The sequence below is a fragment of the Haemaphysalis longicornis genome, unplaced genomic scaffold, assembly GCF_048455015.1.
Source record: "Haemaphysalis longicornis isolate Haplotype H1 unplaced genomic scaffold, Haemaphysalis longicornis Haplotype H1 scaffold_9, whole genome shotgun sequence".
Classification (NCBI taxonomy): domain Eukaryota; kingdom Metazoa; phylum Arthropoda; class Arachnida; order Ixodida; family Ixodidae; genus Haemaphysalis; species Haemaphysalis longicornis.
The window spans coordinates 134,903,969-134,930,563 of record NW_027526460.1 but is presented as its reverse complement, the minus strand read 5'-3'; the positions used below and the strand labels follow the sequence as shown (position 1 = coordinate 134,930,563).

At 46.4% G+C, this 26,595-nt stretch overlaps 1 protein-coding gene across 7 annotated transcripts in view; it reads right to left on the bottom strand.

Moving 5' to 3' along the window:
- LOC144152973 (putative inhibitor of apoptosis) overlaps nt 1-26,319 on the bottom strand; it is a 53,935-nt gene extending 27,616 nt beyond the window's left edge. Inside the window, exons 1-2 of one of the 7 annotated variants that reach the window (XM_077684577.1) lie at nt 26,129-26,319; nt 1,065-1,256 (exon numbers count right to left, since the gene is read on the bottom strand). In XM_077684577.1, coding sequence (XP_077540703.1) covers nt 1,065-1,256; nt 26,129-26,209 — 273 coding nt within the window. In that variant the 5' untranslated portion in view covers nt 26,210-26,319. Of the gene's footprint in view, nt 1-1,064; nt 1,257-6,085; nt 6,104-12,666; nt 12,936-14,195; nt 14,340-24,824; nt 24,855-25,535; nt 25,801-25,833; nt 25,990-26,128 lie in introns of those variants that run through there. The other 6 variants (XM_077684583.1, XM_077684580.1, XM_077684578.1 and 3 more) reach the window with 6 other exon arrangements.
- Between the last annotated feature and the right edge of the window lie 276 nt (nt 26,320-26,595).

Below are 26,595 nucleotides of genomic sequence, written 5' to 3'. Positions count from 1 at the left end.
ACCTCCATCCAGCTACGAAAGACGCTTTTTCAGCCAAGAAATGCAAGAAATATGGGACAACTTCCAAATTTTGCACAATAGTGCTGCAATATTGGCCTGTCCTAAAAACGCAGTTGTAAGTGTGTTAACTACACATTTGCAGTCAAGTGGCGCTATGAAATGGAACTAACGGCCTCACTACAAATGCCACGTCGTGCTTCTTGGCAGCACCTTGGGCTGGCAGCCACCAATCGCACAAACAAGACTTTATGTGGTGAAAAAACTGCCAAAGAGCAGCTGCAGAGTTGCCACTGCGTTTTACGTGTTTTTCCTCATATCTCGATTATCTGTCTGAAGTTTGCAATAAGAGTGGTACGTCGTCGTTCGGACAAAGCACTCTTTTTAACCCTTTCAGACACTGCACGCTATTTCCGCCTACAAAAATTTTATGGTTATTTTTATGCTTTATATCTCACCAATAAGATGAATTGGCAGGCTACTGACCTCAACACAATCTTAGTTTTTTTCAGCCATATACAGAATTGCGTACATAGCGTAACACAATCTTAGTTTTTTTTTTTTTAAAGCCATATACAGAATTGCCTACATAGCGTCCCAGAGGTCGGGAGCGTCAAGTAGCGCTGAATATGTCCATGTACGTATATATTTGTGTGATATGCTTTGCTCCTATATTTTTTAGGACCGCAAGTCTTTTGAGAAAATGAGGAGAAAGAGTTGAAAAAGCTCACCCACTGAAGCCGTTGCATGCATCACCATTTTGTTTGTTTACAGTTGCATTTTTCTTACTAGCCACCATATGACCCTAAAATCTTCATTGTTAGACGAAGGATACAAAAGTATGCTAAACTAGCGAAAACTTCCAGTTTCGGTATTTCTTTTCGTAAAAAAAAATGCAGGACTGAAATGTACACAGTTGTGTTTATAGTGTCTGAAAGGATTAATCAGCCAAAATTGTATTTCGTCTCCATGGCCCCTTTAATGAACACGTCCCTGAATTTACGTCAATTTCAGGGATAAAGAACAGTGCATCGCACACGTGTGCAAATACGGCACTCGGTGCCCACCAGTGCGAGCCGTTCCTTGGGTACGGGGGCGTTAGGAGGCCAGCTGTCGAAGGTGCGAAGACGATGCTGCACTGGGTCCTCTTCCGCCATCTTGGAGACCCTGGAAAGCCCGTCAACCATGTCAGGGGCCCCCTGAAAGGGGGCCCCTCCGCTGGGCCCCAGTGTTGTCCGCACCATAACTGTAGCAGGGGCCTGCGCAACAACGGATAGGCCACAGTCAGCCATGGGCATTTTCAAGCAGCTGACTATGACAGACACAGGAGGCCGTCTACAGTATGCAGTGTGAACCCTGCAGTTGTTGGGTTCACACAACGCAGATGGGAGGAATTGTCCAGGAGGCACTAGTTCAGGCCAGGTCACTGCTTCATACCCTCAGAGCGCAAGGAAGGAGAGGGAAAGATTTTAGTGCAACAGAGCTCCACTGGACTGCAAACTACTCATCTACAGTGTTCTCCCAGGAAGACCAGTACAGCTCTAGCAGTTGGCACGACCGTACAATGCGAAACCAGAGGCAGCGGGAGAGAGAGAAAGAGAGAGAGAAAGAGAGAGAGAGAGAAACGTTTAATTGGGCCTTTAACCCTTTTGCTGTCACTGACGAACCGGTACGTTTTCGCATTTCCCCTACACAGTGTCACCGACGGGCTGGTACTTTCTCCATTGTGTGTTCAAAAATTCATGCATGCCAGTGCTGTCCACACCATGCTATCGCACCATGCTATTTTCGCTGGCAAGCTATCTTACGACGGTATATTGAAGAGTACAGAGTGGCCGCGCCCGCCCACCCTTCGTTGCTAGGGGGCGTGGTCGCTCCGCGCGCTGTACTCTGTCTGGATGAGTGACCATGTGGCATGTGTGTGATTACACATGCAAGGGTTGTTGTGCCATCTTATCATTATTCTGTTCCCGCATCTGCTACGGCGTGCCAGGTTAGCCCACCGCGCCGTTGCCTCTCCAATAGACCGAAACATGACTCAATCGCGGCTTTCGGTTGCTTGCCGCGCCCTCACTTGAGCAAACGAGGTTGTTGTTATCAATGTTGTATCCTCTTTTTATCTCTATCTGCCATCATGATTACCGAGCAACTGTCTTGTATTGTCCACCTGTGTTTTCGTGCTGGTTTCACGTCCAGTGAAAATACAGTTCCCACAGCCACGCACCAAACCTGCAACCTAGTCCAGCCGCAGGACACCACAGTCCAATTTACACCAGGGGTGCATAAACAAACGCCCCAGGAAAGACCTCGCGGTGTGACGGTGTCAACCCCATGCGTGCATCCATTTCCCTGAACTAGCAAACGCATAAACACACACTTGTGCCGCACGCGCAAGAATCCTAAATATGGGTTTTGCAAAGGGCATTTCGTGCCTAATACGAACTTACAGAAAGAGCAGAGACCGAAATTGGCGCAAGTGCGCGATAATAAACTTGTAGGAACCACAAATCAGCTTCGCCAGTGCACACTGCTAACACCTCTCTTTTAGGAAAGCTTTATTGTAGTTCACTGTAGCACGCTAGGCAAGATTACCATCTTCCAAAAAAGAACATTGAAACAAAAAGAAATAAAAAAGATGCTCTTCGCGCATCAGCTGGTTAGAGAACTATGGGCGATGTCAGCATGAAGCTGGGCTTTTCTTCTCTTCTTATCTAGCATGCTCACCATGTCAGCTCTATTGCTACCAGGATGCCACAAGGGAAGTGGGAGGGCGGAAACTGGCCAAGTGCAAAGGAGATAAAAGCGCGGCACCGGGAAATCCCCTTTCTCTTCATCTCTTCGAGCCACACGTCAAGGGTGCATCCGGGAAAGCCCATCGCTGATGCGTGTTTGCCACAGTCGATCACAAGTGCCAAAGTGCGATACAAGCTTATGCCCAGTTAGTTCTAACTAGTTGCAAGGAATATGGTTTGCGTTTTTCTGGCACATCCCAAGTTTTCAACAAGGCACCCTTTCATGACAGTTATTTGAACTAACTGTCCATGTGCATCTTAAAACTTCAAGAACACTTGAAATTTTCTAACACTGCTATTCGATTTAAACCCTAATCGAATGTTGTTATTCACTTTGACATTCAAAAGTTCAAATATTCACACAACCCTAGTGGTAATGACATATCTGACATCAAATTACCATGGATACATCCCATTAACGTTTTAACTGGGTGCCAGACAAACGAAATTTACTGTGGTTCAGTCGGTGAGTCAAGCACCTATAAATACACAAGAATTCCAGTCACTCAATCACTCTGACTCACTCACTCACTCACTCACACACTCACACACACACACACACACACACACACACACACACACACACACACACACACACACACACACACACACACACACAAAAATTCAAAGTAAGCATCGAATGAAATCCTCACGGTCAGGGCTTCAATTGAGCGCACTACCATGTAGCATGGCAGTTATGATTAGTTAAAGGAGCACTGACACCAATTTTCGGCATTAATATTATTGCACAGTTCGCTTCCTTCACTCAACAGAATACCCTGGCTGAAATATGAGCGGCCTGCGACGCGAAGAACATAGTTTAATTGGATCTCATTTATCGCGCCGACGGAGCAGCGCGCGGAGCGGCACTCAGCAAATGGACATCAGCGTGACATCACTCCAGGAGAGGAAAAAGAAGTGACGCGACAGCGCTCGTCAAAAACTCGTGACGTCACTTCACGCGCGCGGCCCCACGAGCGGCGAGCGGGCGCAACACCCTCTCAAGCGGGTGCCGGTGACGTCCGCACAAAGCAGTGAGGTCAAACTGGGAGGCTGTCATATGCGCCGTTCGGGATGAAAGCGCGGGAATTTGAAACAAACGATTTTCTGGCCGTTCAATGTAATTAACTATCGCGCGCTGAAGTATTTGAAGTGCTGTTTCAGGTTGGCCAGACCATTAAGCATCGATAAAAGCAATAAAAGTGTAACATAAAATTTTCGTGTCAGTGCTCCTTTAAGTTTTAGTGAAATTTCAAAGCTATGTCCCAAAACTGAATCGGTATTAAATGAAATGCATTAATTGGAAGGCAGGTTCAATCAGTGTGCTGTAATGTTAGCCAAATGAGAACTTAAAACGAAAAAAAAAAAAAATCAATTTAAGGAAATACAAGCCAGACCGAAACGTTCCATAGTTCTTCCCTCCAATGCAAAACTTAAATGTGGACTTTTAAGTTTTCCGGTTTTGCCACATCCGGACTAGGCGTGACACTGAGCCACCCCATGACATTCTCACATAGGGTGCTGAGCGTCTCAACCCGATTCCACATGTATTATGGTCATGGGGAAAAAGACGACCACACACAACTTTGCTTTAATCAAGTGACTGCAACGGCAGAATATTGCAAACACGCAAATTTTAAGGCATACAACACCTAATTGGGCTACATAATTTGGTAAAGAGGGTGCGATGCCTTAAAAAGAATCTGATGGCGGTTTCCAAGGAGAAAGATGCTGAGGCTGCCGCATCGTGGCTGCTTGGCTCAAAGTTCCCGAAAAAATACCGCGGCTTCCAAGTGACACTTAAAAGATAGCAGTTCCGAGAAGGAAGAAGACTCAAGCACCATCAGGAACCCTCTTGGCTTAGTGTACTCCGTGGAGACATTTATCTTATCATATGAATGGTCTCGTATGTCGCCAAGTGCACTGAATAACACGCTCCCCTTGAGATCATTTTGCGTCAAGGCACTCTTCATGTACGATGTGCGTACTATACGTGTACTACTAAATTATAATAAGCAAACGCCCCACTTTTTTTGCTATGCTTAAACTACTCAAAGCCGTGTACTACTAAATTATAATAAGCAAACGCCCCACTTTTTTTGCTATGCTTAAACTACTCAAAGCCAAACAATGTCCAGTGGACGTTGCCAATGCACATCCGTAAATTGAACTGCATTATCATTACTCATTGGTATTTGGCCTTTTGGTATTTGGGGGTTTGATGATAACTGAAAAACCGTCTTTTGTGTTTTTTATTCGTTATTTTTATGTAAGTGCTTGAACAAATTCAAACCATTAAGAACATAATTGTCTTGGTTCCAGGACTGAAGCACTATAAATTTGAGTAAAGTAGGAGCCAGTGTAGAGAGGACAACAGGACCAATGTAACGAGAGGGACACACCAAACTTCATTTAGTCACGGTACCTATAAAACAAAGTGACGCCGTGTAAGCAGATGCGGTGCCAAATTAAAGAAGGTGCCATGCGATGTCACCTTGACGCTACAGATTGAAATGCATGATAGTTGTTAGCCCTGGCCCCAACTAATCGAAGTGAGTTCCAAATACTGCTTCGCCTTAATAAATAGCTTCGAAGGAACAAGCCAGATAATGACAAAAACAGACGACAGAGTGACGACTCCAAAGCGAAATATCTGCCCATGATGTCACAAAGACTGGCATACCCAGTTTTCAATACGCGGCCAAAGACAATGTGTATGAAAAAATCCAAGTTTGTCAACGTTTCGTGTTTAAAAAGCATCTTTCAGAGCCAGAATGGCGTAGAGCGAGTTATCAAGGCTACTTCCTTCAAATGAAAGAAAGTTCTTTGTGGTCATCATTGCCATAGAGTCGTCAAACATAGCAAGGGTAAGCACACGATGAAAATGGACTGTTACCCAGCAATCAATGACTATCAGAGCAGTTACCCTGGCTTGTAATAATGATACATAGTTAAGCTTTATTTTAATTGGTGTTAGATATGAAAATGAAAATCAAATAGATGGGAGTAAAACCAAGCTAATATCTAACCCGTGTTAACGTTACTGAAGTTCAAATTTATGTTGTATGAGCGATTTCAGCGTCAAATGAAAAATGCCGATGTGACGGCAGATGGAGAGGTTAGTACTTGTTACAAAGTTCAGCATATAAATGCCTGTATAGCAATCAAGAAATGCTATGCAGCAAATACAACCCCTTTTGACGTGTGGTTCGAAAGCATGGAAGCTACAGGGTGAGCCCTTCTAGTCGTGCCTTCATAACCTCCTCCTCCTGCTTTCTTTTAAGACCCCCTCTCACCTCGTTCCATGAAAAATGATCAGTCTCAATGCAGCCTCCCGGAGTTTGGTGGCAGTCAAAGATGGACGTGTCCCACACGCTCGCACGCCAGATAAAAATGAATGACCTGGCAGCTCCCGGTACAGACCAGTACCCAATCAGCTAAGATTAGGATAACTAGAAGATGTGCAAAGAGACTGCAACCAGATAGGGGCCACTGCTTGCTACCACAGCTGAAACATGCCCAGGCATGTAAAGATTACAGTTTTATGACTAACACTGTTCTGTCTATTGTTTTGCCAAAAATGACTAATTATCTCCATCTTGGTAACTAATTGACTCCGAGACTGACAAGTTTCACATACCTTACTTAAAAATTAAACGAAGCTGTTTTAAGAGCCCCAGATAAGACTTCCACGAATTCGCGTCACATTCCCATTAACAGCCACCTGAAACGGGCATTCGCATGACAGCAGCGCACGTCATCTCTAAATAACAAAAAAGCCGCAAGTTTGGTCTTTACTGCCCTTTCATCAAGTCACAAGCGGAAGGTGCCAGCTCTCTTCAGGCTTCCATGTTGCACAAGCGAGAGTCCAGCGAGGGCAAGCCAGCAGGAAGTAATTGACGGAGTGCCAAGGCACTAACAAAGACAGGCGAGGCAAACACCTCGCTTGTCTGGCGTATCTCAAGTCTTTTGTCTCTTTGGGCTAACACCCGGACATGTGTTCTGAAAACAGCCCGTCATCAATCAGCTTATCCACAACACGTCAGCAGCTCTTCTTGGCGTCACATGCCCTGACAACAAACAGTGGAAAAAAACCCATCAACACAGTTGCACAACATCACGTTTTTTTTTTTTCTGAGCTAAGTACAAAATTTTAGTGGAACTCACCAGTTGGCAATTATATAAAAACGAGTGTTAAAAAAAAACTAGGTGTTAATGATCCAAATTCCCTGAGTTTTCCCTTATCAGGTTTTTCCTGGGCGTTTTGGAAGGTTCCTGAAGGCCAGAAGTTTCGTTTTATGTCGCAACAGAATCCCGCAATGCTGCCTAGGTCACTCTCCAGTATGTTAAAAATAAAAAAGCCTTGACAGTTGAGGTGAAAAAATATATTTGTTGCAAATACAATTCAAACAGTAAGCTGGAGAGTTTAACTCATTCAATAATAAAACACAAGGGGGCAGATAAAACAAACAGCGAAGTGAATACGCAATCTATGGGGAAAAAAAAAGAAACTCTAATCCCTAATCCCATAGGATAGTGTCTGTTATAAGAGGGAGCTGCAAGAAAAACTATGTAACTTCAAAAGCAAGGTATCTTCATGTCCTGATACCAAAACACTGGCATGAGATTTTTTGTCATTAGCTCGATTCTCTCAACACACGTGGATGTACAATCTGTTTCGAACAAACAACGTGGAGGACTTTTTCCTTTTGTTGCAGTCACTAACAATGAACAAAGAAAGGAAGCTGAAATCTCAGCATTGGTTCAAAGTAATCAGATAGGATTATCAGCAGTGACTAGTGACAGACTTGCTATGCTCCCTCCCCATTATCTGACCCGATTCATTCACTCCCCCCCTTCGCATGCACAGGTTCAGCTGTTATCTAATCTTCTGGAAGCTCTTCTGGCCAGATGTTATCATGTTATCGCACCATATGCGTCAGTGGAACTGCTTTAATTGAAATGGTGGAGAACACGTGCAGATTGATGAATGAAATTGCGAGCACGCCCACAGTTACTATGCCCCAAAAGGTTACGAATGGTGCCTGCTCTCTCTTTCTCTCTCTCACTATGTTTTCCAACAAGTAGTCGTCGCAGGCTTCAATTGGCCACTACACACCATCCATTATGCACAGTGAAAAACCGCTTTCTACGTAGCACACGGTTTCCTGAAAGTGCTCTTGAAGGTCGTCATGCTTGTCGCGTTGGACAGACGCCCCCCCCCCCGGACAGGGGCACCACTGCAGTCACTAGAACTATCTCTATGCAGATCGTCACTAGGTTGTACTGTAACTTGCTAGCAGAGCAGGCAATGGAGGTGGACGCTTCTACCGTGGGCATTGATTGCGCCGTGTTGATTCGCAGAAATCGAAAGCATCGCATCATTTTGTACCACCTTGCTGGAGCCGTCTTCCGGAAAACAAGGCAAGGCTGGCAGTCACTGTGAAGACTTCTGGACAATCCGTACAACGTTCTTTTTGCGGCTTGAATGGTACCAAAACTATTAAGAGGCAGCACTATCAGGACTTTTGTCCACTTTGAATGAAACCACAATAGAAGCCTGCATGGCAAATTTTTTCTAGATTTGTAAAATTCCCTGAAAATTCCACTTTTCTAGGCTAGTGACACCCCCTTAGTTATTTCTGATACTCGACAACAAAGGATGGCATCCACAAGCTGCGCAGAGAGATAACATACAAAGCACCCAATCTAATAGTGTGAGAGATGACGACAAAACCACTGCAGCGTAGCAGAAACTTACACGTTGCAATCGGTTGTGCTGTCCAAATATAGCAGTCCATCCACGAGGGCCAAAACAAAACTATTTTTGAAGACGCACACTTTTTTTTACCCTGCACAGCAGTTTCGCGGCAGCTGTGCTTACTGTGTTGAAATCTTGCCTCACACACTGAGAAAGATAGCTGGCCATGTCATGGGACTTCCCGCCATGACGTCAAGCGACTGCCTCGGCTTCCTTGCGAGAAGGAAATGAGCAAACGAGCCGTGGGAAACTTCCTCTTACAAACAGGTCTGGTTACGTCCTGCGTAATCCCGCCTTGCACGCCAGACTGACGTGTTGTCCGGGTCACACCCTAAAAACCGCCTCCTTATCTCTAATGTCCCAAAATACAAAGTCCCTAAATGAGCACCTTATTGATTCTGTCACTTCCGGCCATGTTTTCGTACACTCATCCACATGCTGCCGCAAATAAAACACAGGCGTTGGCCCGGAAATGGCAATAACACAGCCCCCAACAATGCCAACACCTGACAGTAACGTTTCCCAGGCCCCATTTGGTAGATCATGCACGCACTACTGTTTCAGTGATGCTACCGCTGCGCCAATTGCGCCAAACTGCGCCCAAGTGCTCTGGCTGCTACATCCTGCTACATTTCCTCTAAATTTGGCGGTTCTGCGCCCAACTTGCGCCCAAGGGTGTACGCCGACTTTCAGAAACGAAACTAACTACTTGAGTTTCCCCATTGAAAGCGACATCGCGGTGCACCTGTTTTCAGGACGCAATCCGAGCCTAGCCTAAGCAAACTGGCCCTTGTTGCGATAACGGCGATGATGCGTTTTGCGGCTGGCGCCTCGTAGGCGTTGTGAAATCTCCCTCCTACCCGAGACTGTTAATTCCGTGCAGTGCGCTTCGCACCCATTGGACTCGTGAGACCGGCTGCCGCCGTCGCGACCGTCTGCCTCGCGGTCTTCGGGCGGCGATATGCGTCGTGGTATGCGTGCCGTACTCTTAAAGTTCGGCAACTACTCGAGGCGTCGCGAAATTGCCGTACTCGCTCGCCAATGCGGCCCGACAGCGTACGCGTCAACCGGGTGTCTGCGGAGTTGTGCTGGAAGAAAAGTAGGCAAGAGATGAGGACGCAGGAGTTGTAGTTACAGTGGAATCTGGATGATACGGATTTCTGATAAGTTCCAGTGAAATCGCACTGTTTGAAATGGGAAAAAATTTGGCTTTTACGAACGGACCTGCGGTGCCCGGCGGATGATAAGGAGTCAAGGAGGCGCCCGGCTGCCAAGCGAGCAAGCCATGGCGACATGCGGGCTCTCTGCCCTCTTTGTCGCTCTTTCTCTAGGAACGGGCAAGCTGTTTTCTGCTCGCGAAAACGCACCGCGCACTCCACAGGCACGCTGACACCGCCGCGAAACCGCCCGCACGCTGCGCGGGGCGCGGCCGGCCATTTCGGTCGCGAAGTGGGGCGGGACGCTCAAGAGACCGCTTCTAAACGCTCTTTAAAATGCCGCTCAAAGCATACACGAAGTTTCTTGTGCGGTAAATGAGCTAATAATGTGAGCGAAAACGGTGCTATAAAACATCCGCGCCGTTAGTGAAAGCGCCCATGAAATATCTGTCAGGGTGCTAAGCCTAAACATCTCCGGCGGAGCCAGTCGGCCATCTCGAGTGCTTCGTAACTGCCGCCTTGAGGCGCACGCCCTCCCATTGGCGCAAGTTATCAGGCTCCTCCCACTGCCACGCGCGTCGCGCGTAATTCCGAATCGCCGACGCGGGCGTGAAAATATTGCGCGCACCGCCGACGCGCACGAATCGCGTGCAAAAACGCTCCTGTAGTGAGTGAGCTTGAGCACCGCGAGTGAGCAGACTAAAGTCCAGAAAGGACCGATCGGCGACATGGAGTTAAAAAAAAATCAGAAAAACGTCACGGATTTCGTCAGGCGGAAGTAAAAAAAGAAATAATCGAAAACTTGTTTTATTGCCTAATTTTTTGGTCTGTGTTATTCACACGAATTTCGGATGATACGAATATTTTTTGCGGTGCTGCGAGATTCGTATCATTGAGATTTTACTGGAAACAGATGAGAATTTGCAAAGTGCAAGGGGGAGAAAATAGTATGCAAGGGCAGGAAACGGTTACATAGTTCGGGCCGCGCGCCGGTGAGCGAGTACGGCAATTTCACGGCGCCTGACGCTGTGTCCGAGCTTAACGAGTACGGCACGCATATGACGACGCCCGTGTTAGATTTCACGTAGAGTTCATAGAGGCAAAGAATTCACATACGTGGGAATTGAAGGTGAAATGTGCGCATGCGGCCTCGCAGCGAATTAACATAGTCTCGGCGTAGGAGGGGGGGGGGGGGGGGGGGGCTACCTTGTCATTAACGGAGGCGTTTTGGTTTCTTGCAGCAAACGTGTCGGGAAGGGGCAAGATTCAGCCTGGTGCTGCATGTTGGTTGCCAGAATGGCTGCCCACTGCCTTTGTAAACAATAGCGCTGCTATCGGTGGCTTGTAATTTTAGACCCTTACGGTGGCAGCACTGACGCTGCTAAATAGTGATGCATGTGCAACACGGGGAAGAGCGCGATGTTCAATTATGCAGTGAAAGCCGTGGCACTACTGATGTTGGCACTACTGATGTTATTGGTCCATGCTCCCACGGTAGCCTTCCAATTGTGCTCGATTTTACATATTGTGACGAACAATTTTTAGTTTGTTAATAGTCAATATTCTATTGTGTAAAAATGAGAGCTTGTTTTTTAAATTTTTGTTATGCAGGCCGCTGCACAAAGTCCAATGCAGACATTCTTTAGGAGACTGATGAAAATGGGGACGAAATATCCATGTGCAGGGTTCTTTTAATTTTTTATTATCGTTGAAGGGAGTGCTTTTAGCGATTATCTATCGTGAATGCAATACGTGTCTTAAAATTGCTTCTATCAACACCTGCTCCGAAAGCTGGTTTTGCTGCTCCAAAACGCATTTTCGCCTGCTCCAAAAGCTGCTCCAAAGCGGCCTAAGCTGGTAGCATCACTGCTGTTTGAACTAAGGAGAGATCGGCCTCGGCTTCTAGATTCATGCATCGTGTACTCTCTGTCGTTTTTAATCTTAAACTCAGCCATAATGTGCATTTACACCATGACAGGAATGCACTCCTCAAATTTCAAGCCTTTAGGACAAGCGGTTCGGCTTGGCGCTAATGTAAGGCCACTTCAGTCCAATAGGATGTAATTTGAAAAAAATCCTTCCAGTTCTTTTTGCACTGTATTAGTCCAAAAACCTTATAAGCCAAGCTCTACCAAGTGGGAAAAGAGAAAATAGTATATCGCTATAATCGGCGGCCTGCATCTTCGGAGAACCTCTGCCAAGATAGGAAAGCTTTGTTATCAATGAAAAATCCAAGACATCCTTTCCATTGCTATTATTAACAGGTTCAATTGAAGACAACACTAACACTGTTCACCTGTCTGAACAGAAACTGCCACTGCCGTTCGTGTGACGATCTCCTGACGTGTACTAAGAACCAACCTGGCTGAAAGTAGAATTAAGCTGTGCTTTCTGATGATTCTCGTATGTGTACTTCAATTCTATTGAGCTTGTTTTTACCCATCCTCTAACAACCCACCCTGGGCTAGCAGCTTTGTAAACAACGATATACACTTCAAAATCTCGAGTCTCAGTATTTGGACAGCTTACAGGTATGCCGTAACAGTGTAACTGCAAAGCCAACCACATTTCTTCCATTTTTATCTCGCAGCAAGCCACCAGGCATTACTATAAACCGTGTATGCTTGAAAGCGAGGAATAGTTACACAACTTGTCCCTATGGTACAAAAAAAAAAAAGAAAAGACATTACTCAACCGAAAGTAAGACGGTGGGTTGAGCGGATTTGCACTTGTAGATTTCGCAGCAAAATGTTTCTCTGCACATGGCACAGAGCGACGCTTCATGAAAACACCTTCGCCATTACAGATTACAAATGACCAATCCAAGTGTGAGTGAAAGTAAATTTTCTGACACTTTAGCGCAATTCAGGTGCTCGAGAGCACAACACTTGCTATCAGTGGACGTAAAACCGGACAGTGAAAAGGGACTAAAAAAGTAACCAAAAATACCAAAGCTCACCATTTGTTTTCAGTTGCTTTCAGCGCTGATTAAGAACGAGGCACAAACTTTCCTTTTTTCACTATGCACGGAACAGTTGTAGTTCACTTCACACAAGTTACATTCAGCAGGGTAGAGGCTATGCGGTGTACGGAGGCAGTTATTTCCACTTGACGACTCAACGCCTATTGCCGCTTATCTTCAGCCAGGCTCCGCAGAATGTCACAATGGCTTAGACGTGCTCGTTGGGGGGCTTCGTTGAGAACCGCGTAGCATCCACCACGTTGCAAGCAGCTTGTGACAGTCATCGGCCAGTCAGTAAGCATACTCCCCCCTGAATTGCGAGTGCCACGGCAACCCCCAGCGAGCAGCTATCTGCTGATAATTACGAAGGGCACTTCTATCAAAAGTACCGACAGGATATTGCCTTTCTGAATGGACAGACTGCACGCCAACAACGTGAGTCGTGCTGATAAAGTAACCATTACCAGTGCATCCACATCCGAAACCATTCTGCGGCCGCGCGGATATGACGAATGTGAAATTTCCGTCCGGTTACACCCAATCACACAGTACTGTAGAGCACTAAACGAATCCACACCTCCTTAATCTAAGAGTGCAGCTAAATCACCTGGAAAACACTTCACCTGTTCCACACAGCCCACCTACAAGCCCCACTTTATCACTTTACACCATAAAGTAAAACTGAGCCTTTTTCAAAGTCGTGCAGTCAGCAACAGTCCCATGAATTGAACTCCACGGTTAAAAAAAAAGTGCAGTGGGGTGGGAGACAACCCATGAAAGAGCCCAATGGTACACCTTCTAAAGACAGCGTATAGTTTCCTCAGAACGGTTCATACCTAACTCAAATATTTCAAATCACTGCATATAAAGAATATCCTGGGGGCGGTATTCTCAGAACTGTCCCTTTTGAAAACGTCCCTTTTGAGTCCCTTTCATCGTGACGTACTTCCGGTTAAGCAGTGGGCGTTGGCAATAAGTTTGCCGCGCTTGCGTTACGTCACTTCCGGTTGTTTGCTTTTAGCCAATCAGGGCTCGCCAAAAGAGACACTTTTGAAAGGGACGCAAAAGGGACAAAACTCGAAAATACCACCCCTGGTTTGAAAATTCCTCGATTCTGCTTTATCCTGCAGGATGCAAGGTTCTGCTTTCAGTGTTCAAAGCCCAAAATTTGCACCTTCCAAGGCACGAGATACCGAATTTGCGCCCTGGTGGATGCTGAACCACCTACATTGGCAACAACATGGTCTCATCATCACTAAGCCGCAGCCCTGCTCGCAGCCTCTATCCTCCATTTCACTACCGGTCACTGTTCAATGCGACATGCAAACACGCAAAAACAATGCACCCAGCTGCTCCTTTTCATTTTTGAAATTCTGACGTGACGAAAAGAAAGATGCTCCATGTATCATCCCATTTTGCCGTTCCGTCGCCGTTGGTAAATTAAATTTCACACCAGCACACAGGGTTGACGTTTTATTGTTAATCCCGAACAAAGGCAACGAATCGTCAAGTACGCAGCAGCTTACTTTGGTACGAGTTGGCAACGTCCAAAAGAAGCCAGCCGCCAGGTAGCCTGCCAAGAACTTCTCTGCGGAAATCTTTTATGGACCCCTCCTTATCTGATGGCTGCCGGGAACATAATCTGGAGTGCTAGAGCTGCAAGCTGTCTTCCAGGCAACAAGACCTAAAAGACCGCACTTGGGCAAAAAGCAAGCACTCCAGCTTGGCTGCACCTCTTCCTGCCTCGTAAACACTTTTTATATTTGTGGCCTGCCATTTTCGTCACTGACGTTGCACGTGATACTAATATCACAAGAGAAATGAGCATGCAATTTTAACATAAAAAGTTAAGTTTCCTGCAAGTAGAGGACATCTAATAAAATTACACATCAGCATCAGTACAGCAAAGAGCTGCCTGTTCCATCGCCAGAAAGTGCACTTCAAATCTCGCCTAGAGTTCGCTTACGCAGAGTGCTGTGTAACTCGATTAAACCAGAATTAATTTTCTAGCCAGGTAGTAAATAATAATCAAAACCAGAATTAATTTTATAGCCAGGCACTAAATAATAACCAATCAGGGTGGCCTAAGACACATCAGCTTGCTTTTAGATTTTCGTTTAAAAATTGGCACTGATAAAACAACCTTTTCGCAGGTGGCTCAGGCCAAAATTTTTGTTGTAAAGCTGTGGAGGAGGAGGGGGGAGGTAATAAAAGAAGAAAGAATTAAACCCAATTCCACCCAGTGTGAAATCTGCTGAAATAGCGAAGCTGAGGTTCCGTAGTGTCGGCTCAGACGTCAAGGGGCGCTCACCCAAGAACGGCAGAACAGTCGCTGCACAAATTCTAGAATTCACAAAAAGGAATCGGCAGCTCACGCGAGCGGCAGGGAGAGGAATCTGCCCCTGCGAGACCTTCCGCCCTCTATCAGTGGATCTGGGAACCTGCTCCTACGTAGCCCTGCGTGACGCACGACTTACAGCAGACGGACGAAAAGGCTCGACCTACAACAGCTCCGCTGTTAAAAAACGGTGATTGCAACAGTTTTTGCCGATACATTGCCGAATCATATTTTCGAACCTGAAATGACCAGCTGAAATGAACCTGAAATGACCTGAAATGCACCTTTCAAGCACCGCCCAGCACAGCATGCACTGCCCATTGCCCTGCTGTATCAGCCACCTGTAGCCCTATCCATTATCAGACGTTTAATTGAACTGCTATCATTTCCCTCCCACCGACAATGGCAATTTTCGCAGAAAATTCAGTGCGGCATATTTTTGTGCGCTCTGGAGCTTTGGAACTAAACTTTTTTCGCAGCACTTATTCAATAGGTCATTAAATATCAATTATTTCATAACCAAAGTTAGATGAATTCTTGACCAAGGTCAAATGAAACAGCCCGTATGTATGTATGTATAAAAGCATTCAAAAATAAAAGTTTACTGACGTTTCAACAAGAGGACTTCCTTTTAATTTTTTGCAAGTTTTTCTCGTGTGTCTCTGTCTCTACTTACCTTATTTTGTCGTGCTCTGTGTGAGTTTTTATGTTTCCAGACTTTTATATGTTTCGACAGAAACAGTAAGCTATCATGATTTCAAAGTAAAGCAGCAGATATTCAATAAATATCAAATATGAGGTTTCCATGGGTTGAACAACCGAGGGCCACAGCTTAATGTGAACAAGTCAGGGTGCTTAATTATGTGCAAAAGTGTTGCACCATTTGTTTTCTGCTTACAAATGAAAATGGCAACTGAAATCACAAAGGCAATTAGAAACTTTGTCGCACTGGAGTACTGACATCCAAACTGATGATCTTTAGCCTGGAGGAATTTGCAACAGATTAGCAGAGCACAGTATCGCTTGTTATCAAGCTGCCAGTGTCGTCAGCGCAGTTCCCTTGAAACGTGACAACGGTTCTGTTAAGGAATTTATCACTTGAAGAATGTGGTGGCATCATCCTGAACGCCTTTGAGGCAGAGCTGAGTCATGCTTTTGCCTTTGAGGCAGAGCTGACTCATGCTTTTAAACAAGGCAAACAAGTCTGGCCAGAGCTAGACATATGCCTTGGAGCGCAGGCTTGCCTCTACAACGTGCAATCTTTCGTCATGGCTAGTCACCCTTAAGCAATGCAGGGAAAATACTTTATGTGCAACGTAAAGCCAACTTGAAAAGCAGTGCATAGACAGAATGAGAAAATAAAAAGCTGTTTTTAATCCCCTTACAAGAAAAAAAAAGTTAATACCTTGCTGCTTGAGGAAAGGCACTGACGAAAAAGACAACTGTGTGCCAATATCGCAGCTGTTTTTTTTTTTTTTGACCAAGAAGTTGGATGTACATGTGGCTATGTGGTCATACAGGATTTCGTGTCAGCTTAATATTTTTTCACTTTGCGATCGTACCGAGCTGCCTACCTGCACTTAAGTACTTCGTAGGAAAAATTCGATGCGGCTTTTACCTGGCTAAAAATGCAAAACGAAGCAGGGAATCCCAGACACGCACACGCTGCTTGAAATAAGTTGCTGAGGTTACCTATGTGATAGCTACAGAATACCCTCCCTAAGCACCTGCCGGCATGAAAACATTGGTAGATAAAGTCCCGACCTTCGTACATGCGTCGTACCCCGTTCCATTTTCCACAGCTGGTGTGGGAAAGTCCCCACGTGGCAACAAAGGAAATGAAATGGTGTGCCGTAAGCAGTCGGTTGAGGTAAACACGAGGTGCTCCACGCGATAGCTGACACACATAAATAAGGCAGCCGTGTTTATGATCACACAATCTGTTATCTTGAGAGCACTCACGAGCTCCGGTTTGATCTGGCACACCAACGACAACTGAAGCAAGAGGGCGAGTAACTTGGCCAGGCGACCCTAGAACGGGCTGGGAGACAGGGCAGCTGCAGTTTTGCAAAATATGGTTCCTGACCAGGTTACTTTTGAACTATTTCAATTGGCCATCCCTTCTACAGAGAGAGATGCCATGCTTCCACATTCACGATGCTTTGGGGGCAATCGACCTCAATACACAGGGCTATGATCACAACACAAAAGTGTAATCTCGCAATATAAGGGTGTTTCTTTTCTTTTTCAGTAGTCAGTTACAATTTACATGTGCAGGGTTGAAACTACCCAGCTGTTTCAATGATGAGTATCCAAAAGTAACTTTTCCCCATAAACGGTGAACTCTACATAAGCTACCCAAATGTATACAAGTAGAAATACAATAGCTTAGAGTCGTCAGGTGAAACTGGTTTTCCTACCTATGAGCCTGGCACGCATGACAACTGCCTCGTATCACTTGGCAAAAAGCAATGGTGAGGTTAGGTTATCTTGTCAGGAGTTCAGAGACAGCTCTGTCCATATCCATGAACTTGCAGCACACAGGCTGCCAGTGTAGCCCTCTTCTTAGTGGAGGATGATAGCATGGGATAAGCAGCAGCAGCTACAGCAAATGCAAGTCCACAGGTTATAGGGTCTTTGCCCTGCTCAGGCAAGCACTCCTCTCGAACTGTTGCCCTCACGAGCGCAAGGCATACAGATAAGTTCACTAGGCTCGTTCGGCCACGTGCCCTGCTGCACGTTCCAGGCTCACCCACAAAAATGCTTAGCACGACAACTACCACACGTGTTTCAAAACTGCAAAATGTTTCACTTTTTGCATACACCAGCGTGTTAAGCTTTTGTGCAGGTTCTACCCTACACAAGACATCGGTGAAAACTGGCGATGTCAGTGTGTTTCTAATACCATCCATTGGCAAATCCAGAGGGGTGGTCTCGATGTCCTGACCTCCCCTTATAGAATGTATACCCCCAAGATGATGACCCTGCAGTTCATAGACATAGATGATTTTTTTGTATTTCTTGTAGTTTTGGTTCTCCAAAATTTCCGTGAATAAAAAAAGGCTACTATCCTCCTCCTCCTCTTCCTCATCACGGGTAGAAGCTGACCCCTGAGCTGCTGAGAAGCTGACCCCCCTGAGAAAAAAAAATTAACAACGGTTCCACGGCATATATATACTTCAAAATGTTTTGGCGCGATTTCTAGGCAATCTACAGCAGTTTAGTAGTGCCTACAACAGTGTGACAAATCCACCAGATGGCTGTACTGTACTTCAAAACAAGGAAAGATTTTTACAGCTAAGCTTATATGGCTAGGATTCTGGGTTCTCTTCCGGAGGCGACGAATTACTCGGTACCGCTTCTCCACTCCTCCTCGCCACCACCAACACCTCTTTCAAAAGGTTTATACCCCTCGCAACCACCGATGCCTCTTTCACAAGTTGGGCAATCAGCTGATAATGGCACCAGCGCCATTATCAGCTGTCGCACTTTCAATTCTCTACAGGACGGACGCGTGTCGTTTGCTCAAAGGAAAAGAGTGGGAATTGAAGGAGAGTGAGCACACACAGAATTGCAAACGCGCAGCCGCCGCCTCAATGCCACCTTGTCAAAGTAGCTGCGAATCACTCCCACATGAAGATAAACTTGCTCGCTTGGAATGTTGACGTGAGCCAATAACAAGATCATATAAATGCTCACTATAGCAAAATCCACCCTAGCGACAGCTTCGCTGGCTTCAGTCTTTAGAGTGGAAGGGCTTTATTTTTTAATTATGGGGCCCGTACGTGCCGAACAACTTGGACTACGAGGCATTCCATAGTGGGGATGGGGAAGGGGAGAGGAATTTATTGAAACGACAGGGAAAAGGGCAGGAGAGTCAGAGAGAGAATAACTTTATTGTGCTCTAATGAAACAGTGGAGCTGCTGCTGGCGTACGTGGGCAAGCAAGCACGCTGATGTTCTAGCCCTTCCATGACCACTGTTTCCATGGTTCACCAGCGAGCATACTGGGACCTTCCACCAATTCTACGTCCATGTCAAGAAAGCTCGTCTGATGGCTGCGCTTTCTTACATTCTCCCTTCCTGCCCCTTCTCACCCCCAGGTGCACGAGCAGAGATCATGTACCGGGTGGCTGTTGAGGCGGTGGCGCCATCTGTCAGCCCAGCAGGGTACCTTCTCTCAGCACAATGGACGGCCGTTGAGGCAACGTCATCTGCTGGACCCACAATGTACCTTCGCCTGGTGTGACGGGCAACACCATCACCTGGCATTACAAGCATTGCCGAACAATGCAATGCCAAAACTGAGTACATTTTGAGCGAGAACATTGAGTTCTGAATACATTTGGAGTTTTTAGTACATTTTGAGTTTTGGGTAGATTTTGAGTTGAGTACATTTTGAATGAGTACAATTTCGAGTTTTCAGTACATTTTGAGTTTTGGGTAGATTTTGAGGACATTTTGAGTTCTGAGTACATTTTGAGTTTTGAGTAGATTTTGAGTTTTCAGTACATTTTGATCACATTTTGAGTACAGAGTCCATTTTGAGTTTTGAGTACATTTTGAGTGAGCACATTCGGAGTTTTCAGTACATTTTGAGTTTTGGGTCCGAGTGAGTTCCGAGTTTTGCGCTCATTGCGAGTTTGAGTGAGCGCACATGTGCTGCTCAGCGATGAGTGAGTTTGAGTGAGTGGCGATTCGAAAATAAATTTGTGAGCGAGTTTGAGTGAGTCGCGCCAACTTTGCCAAGGTATGGTCATCGGCATTGGTTTTCATTGTGACATCTAGTCACTCGCCCGACCCCAATGCAATGGGTTGTTTCAATTCCTATACATTATTTTTCCTCAGTGTCTGAGTGAAAAACGGGAACAGGAAACTTGGGAGTCAGAATCGTTATGCTGAGACTTGTGGCTTGGGTCATGGCGAAGGCAATGGTTGCTTCTTCGGAGGGTGTCACCGACATGAGGGCGGTACTGTCAAAGCGCGCAATGGTAGTGACTTGAGCGGGTTGTTGAGGGTAGGCTGACGTGTCCGTACACAAGGTGGTCCAGTTGGTGCCATATTTTCTGAGGAGGTGTGTATGGTGCTGGTGACGGCCGACGACGTAAGCAGGCCGCACATGATGCAGGATGGGGAGGACGTGGATGTTGAGCTGCATTAGTGAGCATATGCGTTGTGGCGAGTCCAGAGTTTGTACTGCCTGCTGCCCAAGTGTTTTCAGCAGACGACGACCCGTGGGGGTGAGCTGCAGGCATCGTAGTTGGTTCTGAAGACGGGCTTCAATTAGTTTTGAGGATGGCTAGGGGCTTATTAAAAACAACCTGGGGAGTTTTTACACATGCTGAAATCTTAACAAATGTATATTTTCCACCTCCATCAGACGCACGGGTGCCACAAACAGGATTGAACCAGTGTCCTTGAGCTTATCAGTCCAAGGACACAGCCTCAGCCGCTGAGCCACCGTGGTGGGCGAGGCTCACAGGACATCCTGCTGGTGGTAGATGCTGCGTAATTCTCTAAAAAGACACGTAAACTGCCTCATTTTGAAGCAGGAACTGCAGACCAGGCAACAGCAGCTTCCCGCCAACCGCTGCTCTATCACTTGCAGCCAGACGCAGCGCCGGATCCTGTTCTCGCAATCAGTCTGCTCCAGATACCCCCGATACAAGCCATGCGCATAAGGGATGTCAACACAGCACTCAGCGTCCTGTTTGAGAGACCACGCTAATAAAAGAGCCTCGTGCGCAAACATGATAAACAAAGCAGGCCTTGCTTTCACCCGCCCATGCGGCTGTGCAATAGTGGAAGCATTCCTCTCTCACACAGACAGGAAGACCAATCACCAGGACATCAAAACTGCAATTGTGATAAAATTTGCACAATAACTTGCAGTCTTCTCTTTTGCTCAAATAAAGATAATGTCCCCATAAAATGGAGAGGAGTAGACCCACCCAATAGCCCAATAGTAGCGCATTGGGGGTGTGGTTTCACATCTCAGCTGCGACTCTCTCTCTCTCTCTCCTTTTCCTGCATTTTTCTCTCTTCCCTAAAATTTCCAATTCAATTTTCACACATACGATCAACAAGGTGCGCCAACCCTACACCATCAGTGGTGTCCTTGACTGGTAGCTCTCACTAAAAGTTGAAGCGATGATCTCTGTCGCTGGAAGGTTGAATGGCAGAAATAAGCCAATCATTGTAGACCAACTGGCATCATAACAAGCCACAAGCTGGCATTCCCTCTGAAAAGGGCTCCTTTCATTTTGTCTGCTGGGGCATAAAGCTGGAAATATTCCCACAGTCAACAAAGGCTCAAGCGCAAAGCTCTCTCGTTTCATGCCTGATAGCATGGGCCAATCTATCTGCGGGTACAAACTGGCCAACGACTGTTTACAACAAACTGCAAGAACTAAGAAAAGATTACTACCAAATAAAATTTACGTAGTTAGCCAACGAACAAACCTGCAAAATTTTCTCACAGCTAATATGGCACTCATGCCAAAACTGACATTTGCACAGTGGAACCACAGTTGTGAGACAACCCGCTGAAATCGCCGCGGTCCCAACAAACTTCCAACCCTAATACCACACCTAACACCTCTCTCAAGCGGGATCCACAGCTTTCAGCTCAAGCCCCTTTCTCCCAAAGGAAAATAAAGAATTGAATTGAACGCAAGAGTGCAATGGCATCCACTTCATGTTGACGGCTGTCACGAAAACTGGCGGTGCTTCCTTTCCGGACTTCGATGCTGCGTCTTTCCGCCGTTTATTTCCTCCGAGCTGCTCTCTTCGCCCTCTTTCGCCGGCTCCTTTCCCCACCACAAACACTGCTTCTATTTGTTTACCCCCTTCGCCACTTCTCGCGGCCATTTGTTTCTCTTCAACCAATTGGGATCTCCTTCGTTGTCTCTTTAGCTTCTTTCGTAGACTTTTCTTCCAGCACATGCAGACTTCGCAGCCGTTATCAGGGAGTTTCCAAGAACTGAACTGCGAGACAGCAACAACTGACACTCGGTGATAAGGTCCTGCAGCTGTCAGCGGTTACATCCGCCTTTCATCTTGCTCCGCCGCATCTACAGTAACTTATCTTGTACGTGCGTGGCTCCCAGGTGGCAGTCTGCTACGGCATGGGACGCAAAATGTGAGGACATTTTGTCTTTTTAAAGAAATTTCGGGTTTTAAACGGGGATTCCCAAATACGGGAGGCAAGTAGGCATGGTAGTTTAACAAAGTTGCTAGCTAACCCGCTGTGCGGGTCCATGTTCGATGGAAGGATTTATCCTGTTCGGATGATACGACAACCCTGATTATGCGGCGCTTTCGTGCACTCCAGAGAAGGTCGTATAAGCAGGGTCTCACTGTATCTCGCATTTTGCTGTCTCAAACAATTTGTGCCTGCCTTCGTTTAAGTATCATGCGTACAGCGTGCATGTCCACGCCAATGTCTTTCAAAACAAAACCCCTTTAATTTCTTTTAGTTCAGCTGGAAAACCCAGCTCGGGTTCACACGTAGCAACCACCTCCTCCCATGTTCACCCCTTCCTCTCCCTCCCCTCCCCCCAAAAGCCCCGCTTTCAACGACAGCCTCAGTTGTGTACCCCAGCATCGCCTTTTTTTCAGAGTTGGTGAAGACTGTGCAGAGGAAGCTGAGAAACGAGAGCGCTTGCTAAAGGCAGTGAAGGTGCGACACCACAGCCTTCCAGGAAAGCTCGCCGTGGCTTTTGGCCCCGCAAGGCAGCCTTTGCTAGGAAATCAAGCTTGCGCGCAAAGAAATGCTCCGCAGAAACGCCCCCAGAAACAGCATCGGCCTCTTCTTGCACCACCTTCCTTTTTGGGGTCCGCTCCTCTTGTCACGCTATCAGTGCTGAGTACACCGCAGTGTTTGCTGGAACCCTTCGAGAACTTCCCCATATTGTCGTCAGTGCCCTGATACAGGCTATTGCTGGCTTGAGTTTGAAGTGCGATAAGAATTTGACATTTTTTGCACTGAGCATTGCACAAACACCCCAGAGGGAGTGCAGTGTTTGATATAAGTCTAACGCAGCCAGCACAGGTTGGCACTCTGTATTGAAGATGTTTAACCGCATAGTTAAAGGCAACTGCACGATGCAAGGAAACTGCAACCTCCGCTTGAATTCGAAAGACCATAACTCCATTCCTTTTGTGAAGCAATACTGCGATGCCAGTTACTGGGCATCTCCTGAAAATCCAGCAGTTTCACACAGATCTCAATCATGTCAGTCAAACCAGTTTACCATTATCACTTTAGTGGTACATGGTGGGCCAGAAGCTATAAGGGACCAGGCTTTGCAAACTTGATTTCCAAGACTTCTCACGAGGCAACCAGCCTATGCATATTGCACTCTTTCTTGCCCGCAACGCAAATTTCCCCACCATGCCAGGTACAAATATGCAGAAAGGACGCTTGAAATACCTTAGGCTATCCTACATTCAAAATATGGAATTATACTGTCTCTAAACCTCGCGCTGTGAAACAACTTGGAGATGAATGTTCAACCTGTGTAAGCACTTGTTCTTTTTTGAGGCTTTTTATTTTGCAAATGCACAATTTGCTCCACTGGATTGTCTCTCCCGCAATAAGCTGAACAAGTGGAGTATTTAATCTATACGACACGGGCACTGCACGACAGACACACGTGATGCTTATCTCCGTCCTCTTTCATACGGCCTAGAAAGATACAGATAGTGCGCTAACAGTCTGGCGGAAAGCTTATAACAGCCTCACGGAAAGCTTGGCCTGTCTGCACTATGCCAGTCACAAATGGACCACAGGGAAAGAATTTCCTGAGCTGCATACTAGTCAGACAATACATTTAAACTAACTTAGGCACTGTTCCCCAAAGGAATAGACCTGCCAAAGGCTGAACTAGACACGCTCCGAAAAACTGCTGTCTGGGGATTCAGTTCCTCACTTCCCGCCAGTTTCTGAATGGGGATCCCTCCTTTATGATAAGGAATGTTATCAGCATCCGTACGGCATTGCCATGCTATTAGTAACCGGTCCCAGCCAGTTCTCATCTTATTTTAGTTTTTTTTTTTTCCGCTCAATTTGTTCACCACACAAGCGATTGCATCCACAAAGTGTCAGTTTTATTACGGCTCTGTACTTTGAATTTTAAACTTGGAATCAGTGGCTGATGTACTACTTGAAAATTTTCAGGCTAAAATATTGCAGATGTGCTACCATTTAAATTGGGAAACATTTGAAAAAAAAATTAACCGTACTTTCTAATCGACATGCAAAGCCAGTTTCCCTCCTTAGTTATAAAAAAAGAACACTATATATGCATCTCATCTGGTCACTACTAGAGCTCATTAAATAGCAAAACTTCGTGTTAAGTCTTGCTGAACAGGCCTAAAGCTTGTTGTCTATTGGGTTAATTTTTTGCAGCATGCGCGTTTACCGAGATTTTACAAGATTACTTACGCGGAGCTTCACAAACAGAAATGTTTAGTGCTACTTATTACAAGCTAGTTAATTTGATGGACCACACAATTTCCTTAATTTATGGTAGCATGCGAATTTTTTGCAAGACGATGTGGCTGACCACGCAGTACACAACACAGAAGTCTTAATTTGTTTGCATTTGTGGTGTTTAAGCAAACGTTTGTGAGTGGTAAAAAGAGAGTTTTGCTTGCAGAATACAACCCTTCTCAATAAAGGGCGGTTCGTTACCTGCACAGTACAAACGTTTAGGAGACAATAATGCGCGTAAATGCACTGCTGCAGATTTTTCACAAGTGTCAACTCGCGAGGTACCGCGCAGAGCACAAGAGTATTCTGAAATTTACTCACGCACGGCGAATGCATTTTCGGCACAGAAAGTTCGCTACAACCCAAATAACGTTCAATTTTTTTGTGCGACACAAACCATCATTCCTTCGCAGAGTTCATGCAAGGCCATTCCGAGCACGCACTCGGCTGCGGACGGAAATATGCGGTTTCCTTTGGCGACGCCCAGTAAAGGTGACGCCCACAGTTGGGACTACTCACGGGCCATCTCGGACGTCAATCCGAAACTTGCGGCGTCATTTAACCGGCAGCCGAGTCAGCACGCACGTCTGAAGGGCGTTACGAACTCGCGCAAAAGCTCGTTTGTTATTCAGCCTTGAGGACACGCGGCACATATGGCTGGTGGTGCGTGCAGTGGGAAGTGCTTAACCAAACGACCTACACTTCAACAAACAAAAATTCCATGGGTTGGCGCTAGGCACAGTGCTTTAAATTAAGAGCCACAGTGAGTAAAAAAAAAAAAAAATCTTATCTCCGCGTCTTAAAAAAGCGAATGTGAGTGCCGAGCAAGTTTACCACTTGAAAACCACGACGGTGCATTTATGATGTGCCACAAAACAGGTCGACAGAACGTGCGCGTTTGTCCACATTAACAACGAAGATATAATTAAAATACGCTGTACAAAAGAGTGGGTTTAACCTTCGTATTTACCACGAAATTTAAGCGGTAACGCGCCGTCAAGCTTTGCAACCCGGCAGCGTCAGTCTGCTTACCGCTTTGGCTATATGCAGAGCCAACCGTCGCCGACGGCCGATACCCCGAACACTGCGGCAGATAGCGAGGAGGCGACTTCATGGCCCGCGCGCAACGCGCACCGCAGCGCTGCGGGCCCACTGGCGATAATGTACGCGCGGAGAGGCGCTCAGCCGAACTGCTCATTTCCGACACTCAGGGGCCTCTCTGCAGCGGTCGGCTAAGTGGGCGGTTAGCCTCGCCCAGACAAAAACTCACGCAACCCAGCAGCGGCCTAACTAGCGTTTCAACATCGGCGTTTCTTTCTTTGGGCCTCACCAGCACGTAGGACGCTCCGAAAACGCGGTCGGGGTGCCAACATGGCCGTACTTCCCGGACGACGGCGGCGGCAAGGGTCCGCAATGAGTCCTTGCGCAATGCGGGCTTAAATCGACCTTGAGCCTGGTCACGCCGTGATAAAGATGGTAAGAACGCATCGAGTGGTCAGACCGTTGCCGTTGTCACGACGTTCGATTGCAAGCTTTACGCTCTTATCATGACTCGCGTCTCAACGGTCGGCGGAATGCGCACGCGAGCGTCGATTTGAAAAGGGGCCGCGGTGGCAGCGACTCACCTCGAGTTGCTGGTACTTTACTTGCTGAGCATGATGATTTTTCGAAGACGCAAATGTTTGTACTAGGTCATAAGTTGGCATGTATGATTTTCTGTACCCGCAGCTGGCCGCAGAACAGAAAGGCTTAAAAAAAGAGGAGGAGAGACAACCACAGAACAGCGAGACCGTGAGACAACCCAACAACCATGCCAACTACGACGCACTTTTGAAAGGCCTTTTTTTTTTTTTTTTTTTTGACGTCGTGCTCTTGACGTCACTTGCCAGCTCACCAGCTATACTTTTTTTTTTTTCCTCCATAGAGTGTTTCTCTCCGCGCAGAGGCGCCACCCATAGAGTTTACTCTATGGCGCCACCAGCCACAATCTCACGTTTTTTTTGATGGCCATGTCGATGCGTACTGCCGCTGCAAGCCGAAGTGAACTGAACTCGGCGTCGTCTGCTACGCGAAGACGAATCTGCTTGTAAAA